Source organism: Fistularia commersonii, chromosome 8, assembly GCF_037954325.1.
Source record: "Fistularia commersonii isolate RoL2024-O1a breed Wild chromosome 8, RoL_Fcom_v1.0, whole genome shotgun sequence".
NCBI classification, from domain to species: Eukaryota; Metazoa; Chordata; class Actinopteri; order Syngnathiformes; family Fistulariidae; genus Fistularia; species Fistularia commersonii.
In genome coordinates this window covers 5,624,784-5,647,500 of record NC_141291.1, presented here as the reverse complement: position 1 = coordinate 5,647,500, position 22,717 = coordinate 5,624,784, and the positions used below count along the sequence as shown (strand labels likewise).

The following is a 22,717-nucleotide window of genomic DNA, read 5'->3' as shown; positions in this document are numbered from 1 at the left end:
TTTTAAGTAATGTCATGAAGAGAGAAATCTATCTGCTGCGTATGTGTGTGTTTGTGTGTGTGTGTGTGTGTGTGTGTGTGTGTGTGTCAGTGCTGTCACTGGAAAGAGGGGCGGGGCTTAACCTCGAAGGTCACCTGTCAATCACAGGGCCAAGACACTGACAACAGTCGAGGCCTCTTCATTCAAACTGACAAAAGACCGTTTACTTATTTATTTTTTATTTGATTCCTTGATAAAAAAAAAACCAAGATAAAGTTTTCCTCCAAACTTCCAAGAATCTTCGAAGAGACACGGCAAGAAAGACGAGGGACTGATGTTACTAAAGTGGACTTGATGAAGGTCTGGATGTTGAAATCATAAACCCAGTCCAAAGAATGTGTGTGTGTGTGTGTGTGTGTGTGTGTGTGTGTGTGTGTGTGTGTGTGTGTGCACGTGTGTGTTTTCTCTTGTTGCGTTGCGAAGTGAGATGGATTTCAGTTGGCGGGCAGATTTATCCGGAGTTGGAAGATATAATTGGGGAGTTTGGTGTCTGAAAGTAAATGATTTGTTAGGACAGATGTGCTTTCCCATGTGTGTGTGTGTGTGTGTGTGTGTGTGTGTGTGTGTGTGTGTCCTGTCACGTCGTCACGGCGCATCCTGGCAGAAAGCTGAGTAGACACCAGCTGTGCATCATCGATCACGTAGCACGCACGCACGCACGCATAAGTACGTACACACACACGCACACACCCGCGCCGCAGAGGCCGACAATGCCGCAGATGGCTATAAACACACTAAACACACTTCTTAAGCGCACGCACGTCAGCGTGCGGCGTCATGTATGATGGCGAGGATGATGAGGACGATGATGACACAGCAGGACGACATCAGTCAGTGCTAAATCGGTCTTGGAACAGATTACCCCCCCACCCGCCCTGGACAAACAGGACTGTTTGTATTTATGCGGATTAATCACGGCGGAGCCAGGGGATGTTTTGGTAACCATGACGATGCAGTCACTTCCTGTCCAGAGTTCACACGTTCCACACGGGGAAAGCAGGAGCATAAGCTCGATCGGACGCTCCACTGCTAAAGTGGTGATTCGGTTCCGGGTTCTCATGGAACGCCCCGTCCTGGACAGAAAACAGCCAGAGTCAAGGCCCTCGCTAGCTCGAGGGAAAAGTAGATCCTTGCATTCCACGACTGTTTCAAGACATTAACTCTGAGATTGCACCCCGGCGCTAGAGCCGATACCTGCGTCCGAACCACAGCGGTATCCTACTCGGCGCCTGCTGAGGCTCTCAGAGGTTCAACCTTCAATGAGCATACATAAGGAACCCTCTGTCTGTTTTGCCTGTGCGCAGCTCTTTACACTTTTGGGGAGCTTGCAGATGAGTAGCCAAACCACTGGAAGCCCTGGGGGAGGCGGTATGCTCAAGCGCGACAATTAGTATACTAAAATACAACCAGTGACTGGTACAGAGAAGAAGACACCACGGCATCCGCAGAATCAGGGAACGCACAGAGTGCTGCCATCTACAGCGTCGCCTCTTTCTTATAATGTACATGGTCGCCATCACCTCCACTATTGTCTGCCACAGCAACATAAAGCATCCTTGGGAACTCCCTGAGGCTCAACATTCAATAACCATACGGACGAAGCCCTCTGACTCTTCCTCGGGTAACTCTGTACGCTTCTGGGGAGCTTACAGATGCGTAGCCAAAATGCGGCAAACGAGCAGTACCGCAAGAAGTCGCAGGAAGGCAATGCTGGCCGGTATGCTCAAGCCCGACCAGCATCGGGAACAGAGAAGAAGAAGACAACGTGGTGTTGGTTGGGAGAAGAATTCTCCATCCACATGTTGCCGTATATTTAATGGCAGCACGGAACCCTGTCGTCTACAGCGCTGCCTCTTTCTCCCACCGTTCGCTGTCACCGGCTCCTCCGCTGTGTTTGTTACTGTCTGACAGAAAACGCAGTACTTTGAAGTGAACTCTGACCTCTGCGCTGCACTCCTGCTTAACAACAACTGCCACGTGAAGAACCCTTGGGAAGAAGGCGGGCAGCGACGCTTGACAATGTTTGAAACGGAAATATAAATGAGCCCTTAGGCGGCAGGGCGATCGGATGTTTCACGCGAATATGTCAAAAAGTTTTACAGGCCAGTGACCTAAATTCTGAATAAGCCGCCGACAAAAGGATGATGAAATCGGCCGTTGTAAAGACCGGTCTGGCTCAGGAAATAAGAACTTTACAAAATAAAACAAACTCCCAGAAGAGCTCCTTCTTGAGAGAAACTGATCTGGAAAGAGAACCGGTGCTGAGGTTCCTTCCTTAGTAAATATCTTGCCTTGATAAAAGGCTCGGTAGAATATCACGGTTTTCTTGACCGGTGTTTGGACGATGACGCAACAAAGCTCCATCAGGGGCGGCTATGGATCAGCTGGTGTAGTGGACATCCAATCAGAAGGTTGGCTTGGTTTGACTCTCACCAACGACTCTGAGGAACATCCCAACAACCGCTTAAGGTATGAAAAGAAGAGGTTCAACAAAGCACTAGTATCTTGGCCTTTTTTCAAAACAGGCATGACCAGAGGAAAGAATACAGAACAGGAAGAACAGGTGAAAACAAACCCAAGGACCTTGGCATACTATGTATGCCTGGTATTTCTGAAAAAACTCTTTGAGGTATTCAACAAATGCCAAATACCAGTACATTTGAAATCCCACAGCACCCAAAGGCAAAGACAAGTACACCCCAAGGACAGAAGACCCAGATGCAAGATCAAGACAAAAAAAAACTCTGGACCCAACGGATGGCCCAACACAGGAGAGCCAACACTTCAGATCAGGATTCCGCAGTCCACTAACACCTGAAGGGCAAGGACTACTCCTTTGGAGACAGCAATAGCAGCAATATCTGGCCTGAGATGGCAGATGGTTTGATAGAAGAGTCAAAGAAGCCATCGAATCCTTACGGGGGCAGGGGATTTCGCCTAGATACTACGCCATGCGTGATCCGTCCCAAGACAGATCAAGTCACACATGTGGCCAGAACCATCTGCACTCTGCAAATCACCCACAGAGATACACAACCCCAGCCGGGCCCCGGGGACTCTCAGCTGAGCCTCAGTCCAAGAAAACTGATAGTTTCATATGTTTTACGCAAATCTATAAACTTTATAACTACTTGTTCAGATTCCAACTCAAGTGAGACCCCCAAATTTCATACCTTTGTTCCCCTATGAGCAGTTATATACCAGTATACTGTTAGAACTTCAGAAGCCTCCTGGAAGTCCAGTTGCCATGATGAAATTTGCCAGCGATTCTGCAGCGACCCGGATGATTGATATCCTTCATAGACTCGTTAAATGAGCTAATTTCAGCATCAGCGGTCGGTGCGGATATTAAACAGCCGTCGGTCAAAATTACAGACGACACAAATGGCGTCGGTCTATTGCAAGTCAAACCCCATCTGAATTCTCCGGGTGACACACATCCCGACAGATCGGGTACTCGATGACGGACAGTCAGCTGCGATCGCAACCTGCGCGTTTCGATTGCACAAGGATTTCGATTGGTTATCGGTATCCGCTTCCTTCGTCTTGCTGAGGATTGAGAGGAAATGAAAATATCTTGCAAAATCAACGAGGCGCAGCTCGAAATAAGCGAGGTTTGACGCGTCTGTGTGCGTGACAAAAAAAAAAACAACAATGCAAACCGACAGACATAAAAATAGCGTGGCTGAAATTCTAAAGTGTGTTTTGTAGGGAGACAATGATGACTGTCAGTGAGGCCAACAGATGACGACTGGGATGGTGATGATGATGGTGATGATGATGATGAGGAGGAGGAAGGCGACCATGACATCAGTCAGTCAGCAGATGCAGCGATTCTGATCCCAGCTGCTCTGCAGTGAATAACGACAAGAGGCTAAATGCTGCCAACACACAATCTGACTGTTGCTTAAACGTCATATAGTACACACACACACACACACACACACACACACACACACACACTCACAAAGACAGACAGCGGATGAAGAATCCTGAACGCAGCAAACTTGGCACGAGATGTCAAGAGGATACACCTGTTCTGTAGATCAGGGCTCACTGATCTGTAAAACCTTCTCGATCTGTGTGTGTGTGTGTGTGTGTGTGTGTGTCGGGGAAGATAGCTTTGGGGTGTTGCAGGATGATTCTAATAGAACGAATAACAATTTGAAATAATTAAAAGCAGTCAATTTTATCCATAGTTAATGAAGGCTATAAAAATGAAGATATTACTTAGGTTGACACAAACGTTATAAACTGCCTTCATTTTTTGGGGGGCTTTGATTAATCAAAATCAATCCAGAGAAACTGCCAGGTCTAAATCGTCCAGAAATTAGCTATAAAATCGACTAAAAAAAATAGCATGAAATTAATTATGAATCAATGACATTTCACCTTAAATTTGACGGGAAATTCCCTGCAAAATGGCCCAATAGTCCATCAAAGACAGCAGGAGCTCAAAACACACACACTTACACACACACACACACACACACACACACACACACACACACACACACACACACACACACACACACACACACACACACACACACACACACACACACACACACATGCTTTGAATCATCTGAGGACTCCTACTCCTTCAGGGGACATCGGGTTCCCTCGTCTCCGGACCCTTTATCTCGGAGGGTAGAAGTATAAAAGACCTAGTGATGGAAACAATACCAGGCGCTAATCAGCTAAATTAGCCGTCCAGTCTTTGGCCCAGGTGTCGGGACAGACGGTTTGTTGTCCAGCTGTGGGTGTTTCGCTCTGCGCAGGAAGCTAGTCCATGCTTTTTTCAGATAAACACAGCTGGTACATTCCTGGTGTCCTTCTGGCTGCTCTCTTCAGGGGTCGACGCAGCCAATCGCCTGCCTCCATCGAACCCCCTCCTCTGTATCCGTTTCTCTAACAACCAACTTCATGTCCTGCTTCACTCCATAAATCTGGTCTTCCTCTTGATCTCCTGCCTGGCACCTCCAAACTCAGCGTCCATCGACCCAGACGTTCACTAGCCCTCCTGTCCAAACCATGTGACTTTATCTCCAAAACCAACAAGTGCTGAACCTCTAATGGACACATTCCTGATCCTTTCCATTCTTCAACGTCAACATCTTCGTCTCTGCTGCCTCCAGCTCTGCCTCCCGGCTTTTCGTCTCTCAGCATGGCAGTCTTGTACACCTTTCCTTTCATTCCATCTCACCTGGTGTCCCACCTGACACTTTTGTCTTCATCCATTCCAACCTCTTTGCAACACTCTTAACCTCTTCCCCACCCTGTCCCTCTGGTCTCTGGGTACTTCAAATCCTCCCCTTTCTTTATCTTCACTCCCTGCGGCCTCACCATTCCACTTGGATCCATCTTATTCACACACATGTTTTGTCTAGTTGCAGCTTGTTGTCATTTCTTACATACCCCCAACTCTCTCGGTTTTCCTTCACCTGTTCCCTGCTCACTAGAGATCACAATGTCATCGGCAAACATCATAATTCCATGATGATTCCTGTCTACCTCATATTTCACACGTCATCACCATTACATCCCACCTCCATCTTGAACTCCTCCATCACACCTCATCACTGTCTCACAGCGGGCATACATGTCTTGCACCACTCTCTTGTGCTCCTGCTCTCTTTCGACACCAGCTATGAGCAAGGAATCTGCTGAAAATCAGAAGAGAGTGCTTTTGCCGGGTGAGGTTGTGCGGAAATGAGGCACATCTCTCTAAGTCACTGCCAGTAAACCGTCGGGAAACTTGTCATGGATAACTGGCGCCTCAACTGTATTGCAATACAGTCATTTACACTGCACTATACCCTCACGGTGAATAAGCGGTTGCTTATAATAGTCAGTTAATATCTCCTATTCAATGTCGGTCAGGCTCGCTCACATGAACGAGTGTTTGTTTTTCCGTTGCTTTTCAGGTCATCTGAGGATGGGACTTCTTGGCCAAAAGTAGCCTTTTGTTTTTTCTTCATTCCATGAATAATTTTCCTCAGAAAAAGTACCATCTGCTCTCGGATTTGAAATCTGCATCAACTGACAGACAAAGATACTCTGAGAATTAACTGGGGGTACCGATGTCTCTTGGAGATGAATATATACTGTAAAATGGACGCTGACCGGATGGATGTTGAGCTCGCGCCGACGAGATCCCTCTGGGCGGAATAAGAATGCAAGACAAAGACACAAACACACACACGCTGCGGCGTAATGTACAAAAACAACTGCAGGCGCTTTTTCCTCTGACTGAAATTAAGACCTTCGACATGAAATGCTGTCTATTTTTACCGGCGGAGTATTTTTAGCAGCAGAGGGGGCCGCCTTGCTGCGCGCATCTCACTTAGCCTGCTTTAATATTTAACAGTCGGAATGGAGGCCGCTCAGCCAGAAAAAAGCGCTGCTTCTGCTGTTGCTGCGGCGGCGGCTGTATGATTAAACACGCCGCCTCGTCCGCGTCGACGCGCACCCCGGAGATGGTAAATGTGAGGCGGGCCTCAAACACAAGGCAACGCCAACAGGAGTGATGTGTCACGCACCGAGGACGATGCTTCATTTGTTTTTCTGCTAAAACAACTGCTAACATATCCACTACCATCGACCGGGCTAACGCTGGCCTCTATAAAGCTAATTAGCAGGATTAACTCGGAAAATAACCTGTGAAGATGTTTTGTTTACACTCACATGCGGGATTAAGGCGGCTCTTCTATCCAATGCTATATTTTGGTTACCGTAATTTCCGGACGATAAGCCGCGATTTTTTTCACATAAACAACAATGCGGCTAATATATGTTTTTTTTTGGGGGGGGGGCTAACGAGCGTCACGCCGCTAAAACTTTTAGCCTCGTCACATCGGACTGATGAAACGGACGGGAAATTCTGAATTCGTTCAACTCAGACACCGAAGAGGACGACTGTGACGTTTGTAGTGCGCAGGAGGAAGCCCGAGATAGCAATCGGCTAGCTGGTGCGGCTTATATTGAGATGCGCTCGATAGTCTGGAAATTACGGTAAATTTGACGCCACTAAGGTCGGTGAAAGCTAACTCCCATTAAACTTGCATTACCATCCGAAAAACAACCTTATTGGGTGAGTATAAACTCGGAAATGCTAGTGGGCGGGGCTACCGGGCCATTGAAAAGGCTCATTGATACTCATAGTATGTACGGAAATAGCTATATTTGTTGTGAAACATAAACACACAAACCTCCTGTGTGCTTTACGATGCAGTGGTTTTGCACAGTTCGGTTTTCAAATCCGAGTTCCGAGTTTCAGACAACGGAAAGAAACACGCTCGTCGCTCTTGAGCACACAGCGCAACACTGCCCCCTGTGGCTTCCAGCGGTACTGCGCTGTGTGCAGTGTTAGGCTACACATCTGCAAGCTGCAAGGAAACATACAGGATTTTGCAAGAAATTAAGCACTGATTGGGGTTTGCAAGAATGGAATCTTGAAAAAAAAGAAAATAAAAACTATAGTTCTCCATGTGGAGGCTTATATAGCAATACTCAATCAATACTCAACTTACTATATGAATGATTTAAGTATCTACAGTAAGTAACTTATCTACTGTGCGCTTCAAAAAAGTTGTGGGGTTGAAGCCAATCCCAGCTGACATTGCTCAAGAGGCGGGGTTTTAAATAAAATATTCCCGTGGAATATTTTTAAGATGATGCAAAAATACATGTCGTCTATGTTTGGAGTTCCCGGCGACGAACTAAAATGGGACGCCGGAGAACAACGCGCTCTCCCCCTTTCCTCGGCTGTACCGCACGTTCCCACGGTAACAGAACCCGACGTTCTGCAGGTAACACTTGGTAAAAATGCCGGCGTGAAAATAATACACTCACTTCTACTTCTATGGCTTCCGTCTCTGTAAAGAAAGGAAACAAAACAATCTGATGGACTGAGGTCACTGGATTGTATGTTCTTCATCATAAGTTCATTTCTGACGTGCCCGTGTGTTTGTAGCCGGGTGTCCGAGGCAGAGTTTTCGGCAGGGCCCGAAAATCGCTGCTGTGACGCAAACTTCAGATGCCTCCGCTGGTTTTCCGCTTCCGGAAAACGGCGTGGTCAAATTATAAGGCCGGCACGCGGAGGATGCCGCCGGGCGGCAAGGTCGCTGGGGAGGGAGGGCGGGGGCTGGATCCCAGGGAGGGACGCATCAATAAATGCCGGTGACACTGAGTTTGGTTAGAAATATATCCTTTGCATTGTGTTTTTATGTATCACACACACATACACACACACACACGTACACACACACGCACGCTCAAGCCCCCCCCGCTCGCCCTCCACTCTGTTTATCATGGAGAAGGCAGCCAGGCGGCGATGGATCGCTGCACAGACAAATGTTTGTTCTGCCCTTCACACACCTTAAAAACACACACACACACACACACACACACACACACACACACACACAGTCCCACTGCCTTTATTTTATGTTCATTAGGATGGTTTTTATTTGTGTTTTTCCTTTTTCTAACGCAGCTTTTCTACTAACAAAGATGCAGAGGATTGAATTGATAATTATCGTTTTATTCTATTTTTTAATTTGTGCGTGTGTGTGTGTGTGTGTGTGTGTGTGTGTGTGTGTGTGTGTGTGTGTGCGCACGCATGCCAGCTGTCCACCAGTTATTGCCCACAATGTGGAGTTTGGGGGGGTGGACAGATGACGAACGGACCGACAGAAGAAACAAGATTAATTTCTGGGATTTTGTGAAAAGATATGAAAAAATAACAGGGTAAGAAATGATGGGGGGGTGAAAAAGGAAAGGAAAAGAACAGACTGGAAGAGGAGAAAACAGAAAAGGAGCGAAAGGAAGGAAAGAAAGAACAGAAAGCGAAATAGAACAAACAGGAGGCTCGAATGGAACGAAGTCAAAGGAGTGAAAGGAGGGATGAAGAAGGGCGAGGAAGGGATGAAAGAAAGAGGGGAAGGATGGAGCCATCAAGCAATGGTTCAGGGGTCAGAGGTCGAGGGGGGCGGAGCTGTACGAGCCTGAACACGGGAGTAGGAAAGAGGGTGGCCGCGCTGGATTAGCAAGCTTTTCTTCACTGCATCCTCCCTCCATCCTCAGAAAAAGGGAGGGAGAGAGAGGTGGCAGACCATTTTAATGAGAGATGGAGGGTGGGAGAGGACACATGATTTATTCAGAGGTGGGGGGGCTGCCACCTGAACCTCACACACACACACACACACACACACACACACACACACACACACACACACACACACACACACACACAGTAGCATTATGGGGGCAGCAGATCTTTAATGTTGCGTTCGAGGTCAAATCTTTTTCCGATTTCCAGAAAAAATTTCCGCCGTTTTGCAGCTACACTTCGGTACCATGGTACACTTTTTCATTTACGACTCCCACAAAAAGCGCAGATGCGAAAATATCGCCCCTCCCACAAAAAAAAAAAAAAAAAAAAAAAAAAAAAAAAAACATGTCCCCACATGGCACGGCGAACACACACCTCCCCGGAAAAACCCTGGGCGTGACCGCATACACACACAGCCCCCGGGGGCCCGGGGAGGCGGGGGGTCCAGGGGCTGTTAATTGTCGCCGACACGACTTTAATAAGATTTCAGTTTCCACCCACATCACGCACACACACTCACACATACACACATGCACTCGAATAATGCTGTCAGCGCAATTCCCACGGGAAGTGTGTGAGTGTGTGTAAATCAGTTTTTGGCGAGGAGGTGTGGTCATTAGCGCCAGGCCCCATATGTTGTCTAGTGACACCGGAGGGGAACCCCAGGGACACATGCACATGCGCCTACACACACACACACACACACACACACACACACACACACACAAGTAATACCGTATAACATACACACACACACAGAAATGAAAATACACATATTTAAACAGAAACACTGACACAGTGAAATCAAAACTCCAATAAATTAAATTAAACATGAAACAAAACAGACAAAAAAAACACAAACACAAACTGAAGTGTGCGGTCCAGAAACTATTGGGTTGCACAGCCACACAAACACATATGCATGCACACACACACACACACAAAATAAATCCCCTAACACACACAGTTTGAACCAAATTAACATACAAAACACACAAAATTAAATATGAATGCATTTAGAAATCAAGAAAAAAACAACAATTATATTCACAATTAGAAACCACAGATTGACAATGTAACACGTAAACACACACCATGTGAAAGTAAAAGACACACACACACACAAAATGCAAACAGCGATAAAAATAGAACATATTTACATACACACTTCAAAAGTAACGCACTGACACACTTTCTGATGACACGCAAAAGGGTACACATACACACACCCACCCACCCACCCACCCACACACACACACACACACACACAGCAAATAAAACTACACTCATGCAACATTAAACAAATAGACACAATCAGGACAAATACATGAATTACACACACACACACACACACTAGTACGTATTTAAACAAACAGGATACACACTTAAAACATAAATCCCTCAAATGTGCACAGTGTCACGACAGGTTAAACACACACACACACACACACACCTGAGCAAAACACACATCACACATGAAAACACCAACTTCAGGTCATTAAACACATTGTGAGGGGGAAAAACAAACAAACAAACAAACACACACACTCACACAAAGCAATACAAAGTAATAGAAATATCTAGACGCGCGTGTGTGTGTGTGTGTGTGTGTGTGTGTGCACGCGTGTGCGTGCATGCGTCCAGGGATTCCGTCTCCAGGGGAACCTGATGAATAAATAAGCAAAAAAGAATATCTCCCTCCCTCCATCTCTCTCTCCCCATCATTCTCACGCGCCCGAATCCCTCCTCTGTGAATTAATGAAGGCATTTATTTCTCCTCCATCCCTCCATCTCTGTTAAAACCTCACTCATCCATCACTCCCTCCTTTGCTGCACCCACTTTTCCCCCTCCACCTCCTCCTCCTCCTCCTCTTCTCACTTCTTTTTTACTCCTCCATCCCTTCCTTCCCACCGTTGCTTCTTTCCTCCCTCATCAAAATTCCACTTTCCCTCCCTTCCTCCCCCCTCCTCCTCGCATCTCTCCTCCGTTCATTCACAAACCCTCCCTCCTTCCACTTCTTCGCCCGTCTCCCGGCTCCTCTCCTTCTTCCTCCTCCCTCTTTCTCTCCTCCCGTCCCATTATTCCCTCCTTCCCTGCTCCCCCCTTGCAGAGGCCTCAGGCGACACACATGGTGGCCGCATCATTAAATAACACGCACACGCCAACTGGTGTCCCCTGTTGCCGCCTCCCGCGGAGGACGGGTCCTGCCACTCGTTTAATCCTCCCTCCATCCTCAACCGCCAATCCCAACCCCCCGTCATTGTCTCTCACCCGCTGTGTGTGTGTGTGTGTGTGTGTGTGTGTGTGTGTGTGTCTATGTATGTGGACGTGAAGATGGAGAGCGAGGGGGAGGGGCCAAGCGGAAGGGAGGGGAGGTGTTTGAATGAGTGGTTTCCAAGGTAACGAGCCACACTGCCGCAGTGGATGTGTAGGGGAGGTGGAGCGGATGAGGAGGTGTGTGTGTGTGTGTGTGTGTGCACACGTGTGTGTGTGTTGCCAATAAACTTGACTCCTACAGTCAAGAGTGATCAAATGAAGGCAAGCACAATCGAAGCCTGTTAACGTACGCGGGTCTTCTCACACACACACACACACACACACACACACACACACACACACACACACACACACACACACACACACACAAATACGCACGCAGACACACACACACATTCCCGCCTTTTCTAAAACTGAAACATAATAATGTTCCAAGCGTGACTCAATCCCTTTCTACAGAATTTCAGAATAAATGTTTTTATTTGACAAAATAATAACACAACTTTAGACTGGAATGTCCAGAGATCCGTCGGAGAAATTGTTGGACGTTTTCACCGACATTGAACGGGAAAAAAAGGAAAGGAATCACCTTGAGCCTGGAATTCTACGACAAAATTACCGAGGACGTAAGCGAAAAAGTTTCAATGTAATGATCTCATAGTTACAAGGGAAGTCTCAGTGTGAACGGCGGTGCGTTCGCTGTCAAGGCCAGAGGGCCGTTCAGATCGAGCACTCTGGTTTCCCAACTTTAAAAGGCTTCACGTGCACTTTGGGAATCCAGATTTGAGTCAGGATGTAACCACTTCCTGTCCTTCGGCGTCTATCTGACGTCTATCTGCAAAACCCTCTGATGCTGCCCCCCTCGCCATGCCCTGCCCTGCAGCGCCCTCCGCTGGCGGGGCTGACTTCTCAACTAATTTTCTTTTTTTTTTTTTTCATTTTTTAGCCATAAAATTAAGTTTTAAATCATTTTTTTTTTTCTATTTTCTTTTGTTTTTTTTTCCCAATGCATCTTACAGGTGGATCTCCTCTTGATGGAAGCGAGATCGGGGCACGTCCCGGGCGTAAGAAAACATGTATTATTGATCGGAACAAGCACCGGCGAAGTGAAGCGCTGCTCCGGCTTTCTTCAGCGGCCGCCTGTCGTTTCATGGTTTGGTGAGAGCCAGCGTGCACGTGAGGGAGAGGGATTCGCCAAATGGAGTTGGATTCCAGAGAGATGGGTTTGGCGGACTTACTCGCCACGAGGAAGCCCGCGTGCTGAAGCGAATCACAATTCTGCGTCCGACCATGTTTCTGTCGCCAGGGGCGACAAGGTGGACACCTCTTTACCCACATGCACATGCCCTGCAGCTAACTGCCATGCTTATATCTACGCTGCACATGCCCTGTGACTAACCATGCTAGCCATGCTAATATCTACCACATTACAATTATCGCTGCCTGAGCTTTGGTTCTTTCACCTCCTTCACCTGCGGTTTTCTACTCGAGCTCAAAACTCCTGGCCGGGAGCAGAACCTCCGGACGAAGACCCCGATTTTGGACGAGCGTGGGAAAAACCCATCTGTACGGCGGGTGACGGGAGAACTCAGCTGTTACCGTGAAAAGCGACAACCCCCGTGTGTGTTCACTTCCTGTGTTTTCAGGCAAATTATTAAGGTTGGCTGGTTCCGTAACATTTCCCCTAGAGCCTGTGTGTGCGTGTGTGTGTGTGAGTGTGTAAACGCTGTTGCAAAAGATGTGCACGTGCGGCATTTTAAGTCTCACAAATTCATTGAAACAAGAAAATGCATCGTGGTCCTTGTGGAGGGACGGCTGCTTCCAGCTTTGTCCAGGTCACATTTTATTGGATGGACTTTTCCTTGTGTTATTTATTATCTATCTTTTTCATCAGCTGTGTTCCAGGCACCGTTTGGAAAAAAAAGCATTTCCAGTGTGTATTTGTGGATGCTACTGGTATATATTTAATGAAAAAAGTTTCCAAAAATGTTTTGCGTAACATCCTTCTGTGCAGCCTGTATATACAGGACTGTCTCAGAAAATTAGAATATCGTCTATAATGCAATAAAAAAAAACTAAAATTACTTTTTCATGATATTCTAATATTTTGAGATAGGATTTTTGAGTTTTCTCACAATATAAGCCATAATCAGCAATATTAAAATAATAAAAGGCTTGCAATATTTCAGTTTATTTGTAATGAATGCAGAATGTATGACATTTTTGTTTTTGCAATTGCATTACAGAAGATAAAGAACTTTATCATAATATTCTAATTTTCTGAGACAGTCCTGTATACACATATATATGTATTTTGTTATCTTTAACCGGTGCGACTTATATTCAGGTGCGCTCACTAGTCTGGAAGTTATGGAAATTTCGAATAACTTTAATTAGCTTGTTATTTTTTCAATGTCACACTAACTTTGAAGATTTTGGTGACCCTGGAATATTAAAATAGAATGTGTTTGATTTCTTTCACGCTCAACATTTGTACAACCGCCAATGTGCGACACCCGGCAATGCCACTTGTTGAGCGTTTACATCCTTGACGGGTAGACGCAGTGTGTTGAGTCTCAGGAGCTAAAATCATATTGACCAGATAAAATAAAAATTCCTCTTGGCTATTTCATTTACAAATACATATTTTGCAGGGTTCAGTGAAATAGAAAATAATAATTTATTTGCAGCGACAGCAAACTGCAGCCCCAGTCACGCAAAGTTTGGCCTTTTATTTCTGAAATATAAGGACTAAAAAAACAGGGAGAGTTTCATTTGAACATAACCTACAACCCTTTTTTTCTTAATAATGTTTTTTTTGTTGCATACAGAAATAGATTGTAGCAGTTTTTTAATGTCATGACTGCAACATATTATAGTTTTTTTCTATGCCTAGCATAACGGAGAAGATGTCAGAAGGGTTTTGCGGGTCCTTGGGTTTTCTTTAGTGAGGGGAAACGGGTCCAAATAGCATTAAATGTTGCCGACTGCTGACCTGCAACTGCCTTGGAGTTGTGGCTAAATTACTTCTAGGACCGTGGTCCCTGCTTCCTATGCTGTCCGAATGCAAGGGGAAACGGCGTATCTATTTCATTTTTTTATTTCTCCTTTATTTAACCAGGGAAGTCCCACTGAGATTAAAAACCTCTTTTTCAAGGGAGTCCTGGCCAAGAGGCAGCAAAAGAATACAATTACATTTAAAATGAAATTAAAATGCCATACAAATCATATAAAACAGTTGCAAGTCTGTGAAGTCGTCTCAAGTGCTCTCAATCTGGACTTAAAGCTGCTCAATGAAACAAGTTCAGTTTCAGTTTCCAGTCCTTTTGCAACATGTTCTATGTAGTGGGGACAAAATAGACAAAAGCCTTTTTTCCCAGTTCCGTGCGGACAAATGGAACAGAAAGAAACAGCTGATCTATAGAACGTAAACCATAAGAATCAACACTTCTCTGTGTGATTACGTTACAAATGTAAGAGGGCAACAGTCCCAGAATAGCCTTGTAAATGAACGTGCACCAGTGAATAAATCTCCTGGTGGACAAAGAAGACCATCCCACTCGGGAATACAGCTCACAGTGATGAGTTAAGGCCCTACAGTTAGTAACAAACCTCAAAGCGACATGATATACCCAGTCAACCTTACTCAGACACTGAGCTGAGGCATTCATGTACAAAATATCTCCATAATCTAAAATGGATAAAAAAAAGTTGCAAGTTACAATTCGCTTTTTGACTTCAAAAAAAAAAAATCCTGAAATGGTACTAGGAACAAAATGTTCCCACACTGCGAAAGGGCCACGAGTGATCCGGACCCCCAGACCGTCCCTGCACTTCAACCCCGCGGGCGGAAAAAGGATTTCCCGAAAGTGTCCTGACCTGAGTTGAGCAGCTCCTGCTCCATCACGCCGCAGCCCAGCACTTCCATCCAATCGCCCTGGAAATGCACCTCCATCTCGAAGGAGGGGTGAGTGAAGGGGAAGTAGCAGTCGACCCAGCGGACCTCCAGATCTGCGCGGCGAGGCAAGAGAGGCGGATATCGCGGTGAACGGGTGAAGACGCCGCCATCGCGCCGTTCCCAGAGGGCGGCGCGCTCACCTTCTCCGAACAGGTGCGTGACGAGCCGCGTCAGCGTTCGCTTCAGGTCGAACTCCACCAGCTTGACAGCTTCCAGAGTGTGCGTCTCCTGCTTCTGAGGCGTCCGGCGACCTCCGGCCTCGAAGAGTTCCAGGTTCTCGCCGTCCTGCACCTTGGAGAAAAGCTGAATAAAAACAAAAAACAAACACGTGAATGAATTTGCCGTCACTATGAGATGTTCCGCTCTTGCCGCGTCATCGCACCTCGTGGTTGGAGAAGAGCCGGACCCCCTCCATCTGGTGGAAGACGGGATAGTGGCTGGCGTCGATCTCGTCCCGCCGGTAGACGTCCCCCGCCAGAAGGAAGGCGTCCAGGCCCGACCTCACCAGCTCCCTCTGGTGGGCGGAGGTGTGAGCCCGAAGCATCGTCCCTCTGGACAAGGACGAAAAACCGCCGTCGGTTCATTTCCGTGAGTTAACCAAGCGACACGCGTGTTTTGGGCGAGGGAGTCACGCACCTGTTGAGGTAGTAATTGTCGCCGCGTTTCCTGCTGGGGTGGTCAGGTGGGATCAGCAAACTGCCAATCAAACGGATAGACATTATACACCGTCCAGAGATCCCGGGATCAATATGTGCTTCGGTAGTCTGGGGTCATTTTGAAGAAAATATACAGGCTCAAAGTCGGGGGAAAAAAAAAAAAAAGGCAGAAATCTCAAACCGATTGGATGAATAATCAAGGTTAGATTTTCCTCGATTGAATATTGATTGTGATGAAAACAAAACTGAAGAGGGCTTCGCATCTGTCGCCGAGATTCTTTTTAAAACAAATGCCCTTCAATCAAATACATTTATTCATTTATTCATTCATTCATTCATTATCTGAGCCAATCCCAGCTGTCATTGGTCACTCTGGACCAAATATGGGGAAACATTTTACAGACCCACAACCATTCAACCTCTCTTTCACACGTAGTATAGAGACATACAAACATTCACACTTTCATTTGCATGTCATATTAGACACATACAACCATTCACCAACTATTAACTATAACTATACTATTCACCAACTGATTTGCATATCATAGAGCATATCACCATTCACCCTCTCACTCAGGATTCATATAGAGATGTGCAACTATTCATCCTCTCATTCACACGTGTTATAGAGTCGTACAACCATTCAACCTCTAGTTTGCATGTTGCTCTCAGTTGCAGATGTACCGTATTTTCCGGACCATAAGTCGCGTTTTTTTCCATAGTTTGGCGGTGGGTGCGACTTATACTCTGCAGCGACTTATGTGTGAAATAATCGAGCTCTCTTGCTCTGATATGTGTGTGTCTGTGTCTGCGTGTGTGTCTTCAATATAACGGCGATCGTCACACACACATGCAAACCAATCAAAATTTAGCGGGGGCGGTTCATGGCAGAAGTGGGTTGTGAAAAAAGAAGTTGCCAGCGACTTCTGTACTTATGAAAATTGATCATTTCAACATTCGCGCTAACTTATAAAAACAACTGAGAAGGGCAGAACAAAAATGGCACCGAAAAGAAAATCATATTCTGCAGGTTACGAGCTGGATGTAGTGAAATATGCAGCCGAAAATGGCGATCGAGCAGCAGAAAGTTTGAAGTTAGTGAGAAACTTGTAAGGGAAAAGCGGAGGTTACTCTTACTGAAATGAAGAAAACTAAAAAAGCTAATCGCGGGCTAAAAGCTAGCTGGCCACAGCTAGAGGAACGAGTTCACACTTGGTGCTTGAACAAGGTGCTGCCGGGAGAGGCTTGTCAACAGTACAGTTGCGTCTGCCAAGGAGATGAATATAAATGACTCTGCGGGAGGACCTTCCTGGTGTTACCGCTTCATGCAACGCAATCGCCTCTCTATCAGAACAAGGACGCCATTCTGTCGGGATCCAGAAAGGCTGGAATAATAGGAACTGCAAGTGCGACTCTGACGTAAGCGACGTACCGGTAGATGAGGAAGCGGCGCACTGTCTACCTTCGGAGTTGGCAGAGTTGTTCAGAAGTGACACCGAAGAAGAAGATTTCGTTTGATTTAATGATTAAGAGTGACGGAGATTGTTTGGTTGTAGCATGTGCTATATGCTATCGTTATTTGAATGACTCTGACCGTAATATGTTTCGTTAACACAGCCTACCAGGCACGTTCTCAGTTCGTTTTTAATGCGTCATATATGGTCTATACTTGCTCAGCCTGTTGTTCTCTGTTCTGTTTTCATTTTAAATTGCCTTTGAAGATGAAATGTCTATTCTTGGTGTTGGTTTTTATTAAATAAACCCCCCCAAAAAAAAATGCGACTTATACTCCAATGCGACTAATATATGTTTTTTCCTTCTTTATTACGCATTTTATGGCTGGTGCGACTTGTACTCCGGAGCGACGTATAGTCCGGAAAATACGGTACAACAATTCTCCCATGTGATTCGCACTTCTGGGTCTCCAATGAAGTTTTTGGACGGCGGAAGGAAACCGGAGAAGAAATTCCCAGCTGCCTCCTTCGCTGTGAGGTGGCAGCACAAACTACCGCTCCACCTGCGCCGCCCTCAATCACTTCGAACTTAGGCCAAAAATTGGAGTTCGGCTAATTGTGCGCCCTCGAGCGGCGCACCTGTCGAAGTTCTGCTCCACGGTGACCACTGGGCTCAGGTTGTCGTACACGGAGAAGAGCGGGTTCCCCCAGCGGCCGATGTAGGCACTGTGGGGAAAACGCAACAAAATAAATAGATGAATAAATAAAGATTTCAGATTTCAAATTTGAGATATTATTTTGATCGGCGGCACAGAGGCAAGAAGGTCCATGAAATTCATCCCAATACAATCTTTTCCCATTTTCCCCCCGGGGATAAAAGTATATTTATAAATATTCACCGTGTATACGAATGAAATATATCTACCATTAAAAGTTGAAATATCGCTTTGTTTACGAGTGGATGCTTAAAACCGCATCGATAAAATGTGACTTAAGACTCACCACAAGCACACACACACACAAAAAAAAAAAAAGAACTTTTATGGCGGTACTCAAAAACTATATGATCAGGGTTTCGGGCAGATTCAAACATTTTCCCAGGTGCTCGGACGCTTTTTTCGAAAGAGCGAAGGTGGAGATCCTCCGAATGGCGGAGGTCTAAACCTACGCCACACGACACACTCCGACTTCTTGATGGAAAAATGAATGTGTGTGTCTGGACGCTTGTGTGTGTGTGTGTTCTGCTCATTTGTGCCGCCAGACTTCACACCCGACTGTCCCCCTGCAGAGACGACGAGCTGTGGAGACTCCAGTCGGCGGTTGCCCGAAATGAAAGACGGGGACGTGCATGGAGCGACGACGGCGGCTTCTAAAAGATTTTTTTTTTTTTTTGGGAGGGAGAGATGTGGAAGATAATTTTATGCTACAGCTCCCCATAGAGAGGATTAAAACACTGTTCTGATGTCAGTATTTAATAAACAACAACAAGCAAGGACACCCGGAGTTTTGGCTGGTCGGGGGAAAAAAAAAAAAACAACCCAAAACACCGGATTGCGAGCAGGAAAATAAAAAAAAGAAAGAAAAGAAAGGAATGCATAAATAAGTGCAACACTGATCAAAAAGAAAAAAAATTAAAATCCTGCGTTCAAAGAAATACCTCTGCAGATGTATCCCACCCTCCTGGGACATTCTGGTGCACGTGATGAACGCACACAGAAACAGAGCCCTCCATTGTCCCAGTCGAGAATGGACTTAAACCCAGATGGGTCAGCTGTGTGTGTGTGTGTGTGTGTGTGTGTGTGTGTGTGTGTGTGTGTGTGGAGAATCCGGGCTCTAGAAAAATCTGATGTTGGTCTGTGAGATCCCTACCTGTAGAAGTGAGCCTTAATTCGCTCCTTGATCAGCCAGAGAGGATGCTGGGATTGATTGTGGAGGTCGCTGCCCACTTTGGCCAGGATCTTGGGCGTGACATTGGTGAAGTCGTCGCGGGGGTACGAGCGGCCCAGCAGCTCCACCGGCTCCTCGCCGACGGCACGCCGAGGCGCGGGGCCGTCCGAGCGGAGGCGCCCGTGCTGTGACGCTCTGCCTTTGGTCCAGAAGCCCGGCGGGCGAAGACCGTGGAGCTGCAGGGACGGGAGGAGCAGCTGGCGCAGTCTCATGATGAGGCTTCCATGGAGCTAAAAACAAAAAGACATTAAAGATGGATTGAAAGAGTGCCATCAAAAACAACGACATGACGGGTCGGCAGCGCTTGTTTTGCTGGATTCATTTGTGGCGGGAACACGATATGATTCCCGTCTAAACTACCTTTGTGATTGAGAGTTAGAATAAAAAATACACTTGGATAAAGACCGAGATCCAACACCTTATTCGACATTAACCTTTTAGCATGGCACAGCTTTCTTAAAGACAGCCCTACGAGCTCGGACTCATGTCCAGTCAGACAAATCGGGACAGATCGACTCAACGCCTGCCCCTTAACGTTTATTAAAATTCTTAGCAAAAGCTAATTCAACAGAAGTAGGTCACTGAACGATGCTCATTTAGCTTCTGGTGTTCCACAGGGTACGATCATAGGTCCCTCCCTTTTTTTTTTTTACATTCTTTTTTTATTTGTTGCTTCGATTACAATGGTTAATTTCATATTCACGAGGTGGCTGCAAAAATCCAAAGACATTTGACAAACCCAGGGGGCGCACAATCATACCAAGCTGTAACCATGCAATCCAGGAAAAAAAAAACAACTTTGGATTTCAACTTTGTTTATCATTCAATACTATGCAATTTTGAAAGAAGCAAGTTCAAATGAATTTTATTTTGGAATTTTGATTTTTTTTTTTTTTTATACCTTTTTTGTTCTACAAATTTACGTCTCCACAGAGGAAATGTGATGAGGCTGCAAGGTTGTCTTTGGCTACATGTTAGCAGAAGACAACGCTAGATGCTATTGTGATCGGACTTGATGAACAAATGCTCAATAGTTACACCTAAACACTTGCAGATAAAGCTTCTTGTTGTTTATTTTCTTAACTCGTTAGATGATGGCAGACTAGCCCAGGGCCTGAGGTGAGCTTAGGAATCTCCGGTTGTCAAAATGATCTTTTCAGTCGAATCAGTGAAAGCACTAACGAGATGAATCTGACCCTATTGACGAAACGGAAGGTGTGAGATGAAGCGACATGCACAAGCATGCACACACACACACACACACACACACACACACACTTAGAGTCATTCTACTCATTAGCACAACAGAACAAATACCGAAGGTCAAACACAGAGGTTGGGCAAATTATCAGCGGCTTATTTTTCCGTTCCATCCTTTCCTCCCCATCCCATCATTCATCCTCCATCAAGTGAAAAAGACAGTAACCTTTTTATCCCCCCACCCTTAAATATTTGTCCATGCACACATAAGCAGATACGTGCGCGTGCACACACACACACACGCACACACACACACACACACACACACACACACACACACGCACGCACATACACTGGCCGCATCGCCGAACAATGGTGTTGCATTGCAGTGGCATTGCAGCAAGATGGATTATTGTACCTTAAGCTATTAAGCTTTTACCTTTGTTTTGCTACTGGTGTCATTTTAGACTAGGCAGATAAACACACACGCGTGCATGTGCGCATGCACACACACAAAAACATAAAACTCATGAGAGGTCACATGAAGGTCAAACAAGTTCTGTGAAATTTCAAGGTTTGTTTGACAACGATAACACGCGGTCCTATTTCACAGATGACCGAGTTTACAAAATGTTTTCTTGCCATCAAACGTCTGGGACATGAAGCACACCACGACAGACAAACCTCTTTTTTTTTTTGAAGAGCAGAGGCGGATCACCAGGTAGTAGGCACGAGTTCAAGCTGTACAGCTGTGATTCTCACATGTATAATTTCGCCGATTAATCCTTAACGACAGGCTGGCTAAACAAGCAGATGAACTTGCACAAGCAGTGAGCCAGAACTAATCCCTTCGATGACTTTTAATTGGCCTGAGTTTTTTTTCTCCCAACAGTTTCACTGTCGGCTTTTAGATCATTTTTCAACATGCATAAATATATCCATTACAGAAAATGTAGGCAGAGATTACAAGCAGCTTCACCTCCACTTTGATCCATACAAACTCTTGCCGCAATTCTTTGATGTGCCATATTTTCATAATGTAAAAGTTGGCAAATGGGTCAAGAGGTATTTCCACTCCCCCTGCAGACTCTTCGTGTTTCTGAATTTCCTAAAGTCCCCTAAAATTCCTATCTGTGACAACACCCTGCAGCATCAGTATATTTCGTCTTATCACCATCTTAATCTGAATGTTGTCATTTGGTTCCAAGAGGAACTGTGGTCTTGTACAAGTGGCAGAGATGTATGTCAGAGTGGTGCAAGACATGTATGACAGCTGTGAGATAGTGGTGAGGTGCGACGAAGGTGTGACCGAGGCGTTCAAAGTGAAGGTGGGAGTGCTTCAAGCACCTTCTTGTTTGCAATAGTAATGGACAGATGGAGTTAGACAGGAACCATCACGGATTATGATGTTTGCAGATGACATTGTGATCTGCAGCGTGAACATTGAGCAGCGGAGGTATCCTCTGGAGACAAATGAAGGTTAGCTGCAGCAGGAGAGAATACATGTGTGTGAATGGGAGGGAACAGAGTGGGAGGGTGAGGCTACAGGGAGTGGAAATAAAGAAGGTGGAGGATTTTAAGTACTTAGTGTCGACAGTCTGAAGCAATAAAGGGTGCGGAGGAGATGTGAGGACACCTGTGCAAGCAGGTTTGAACAGGTGGAGAAAAGTGTCAAGTGTGATAAAAGAGAACCAGCAAGAAAAAAGGAAAGGTGGTAAGAGGTAAGACAGAAGAAAGACCAGCAACGTTAGAGACACTGAGGAAAAGATAGGATGCAGAGCTGAAGTCAGCAGAGATCAAGATGTTGAGGTTCTCTTTGGGAGTGACAAGAATGGTTAGGATCAAGAATGAGTCCTTCAGAGGGACAACATTGTTAGATGCTAAAGGATACTGAGGTTGGGACTACTAGGCAGGAGGCCTGGAGGAAGACCAAAGTGGAGATTCAGGAATGGAGGGAAAGAAGGCATGGAGAGAAGAGGATGCAGAGGAGAGGGTTGTATAGAAGCAGATGATTCACTGCAGTGACCCCCAAAGTGAGCAACCCAAAGAAAAGTGTCCGCTGACATT

The 22,717-nt window shown here is 45.9% G+C and overlaps 1 protein-coding gene across 4 annotated transcripts in view; it reads right to left on the bottom strand.

The window, feature by feature from the left end:
* Nucleotides 1–22,717, bottom strand: part of fars2 (phenylalanyl-tRNA synthetase 2, mitochondrial) — a 102,712-nt gene that overhangs the window by 59,636 nt on the left and 20,359 nt on the right. For all 4 annotated transcript variants that reach the window (XM_086150680.1, XM_086150681.1, XM_086150679.1 and 1 more), the window contains 6 exons: nt 19,373–19,680; nt 18,143–18,229; nt 16,027–16,086; nt 15,773–15,941; nt 15,531–15,693; nt 15,312–15,443 (listed from right to left, as the gene is read on the bottom strand). In XM_086150680.1, the coding sequence (XP_086006806.1) occupies nt 15,312–15,443; nt 15,531–15,693; nt 15,773–15,941; nt 16,027–16,086; nt 18,143–18,229; nt 19,373–19,662 (901 nt within the window). In that variant the 5' untranslated portion in view covers nt 19,663–19,680. The remainder of the gene's footprint in view (nt 1–15,311; nt 15,444–15,530; nt 15,694–15,772; nt 15,942–16,026; nt 16,087–18,142; nt 18,230–19,372; nt 19,681–22,717) is intronic.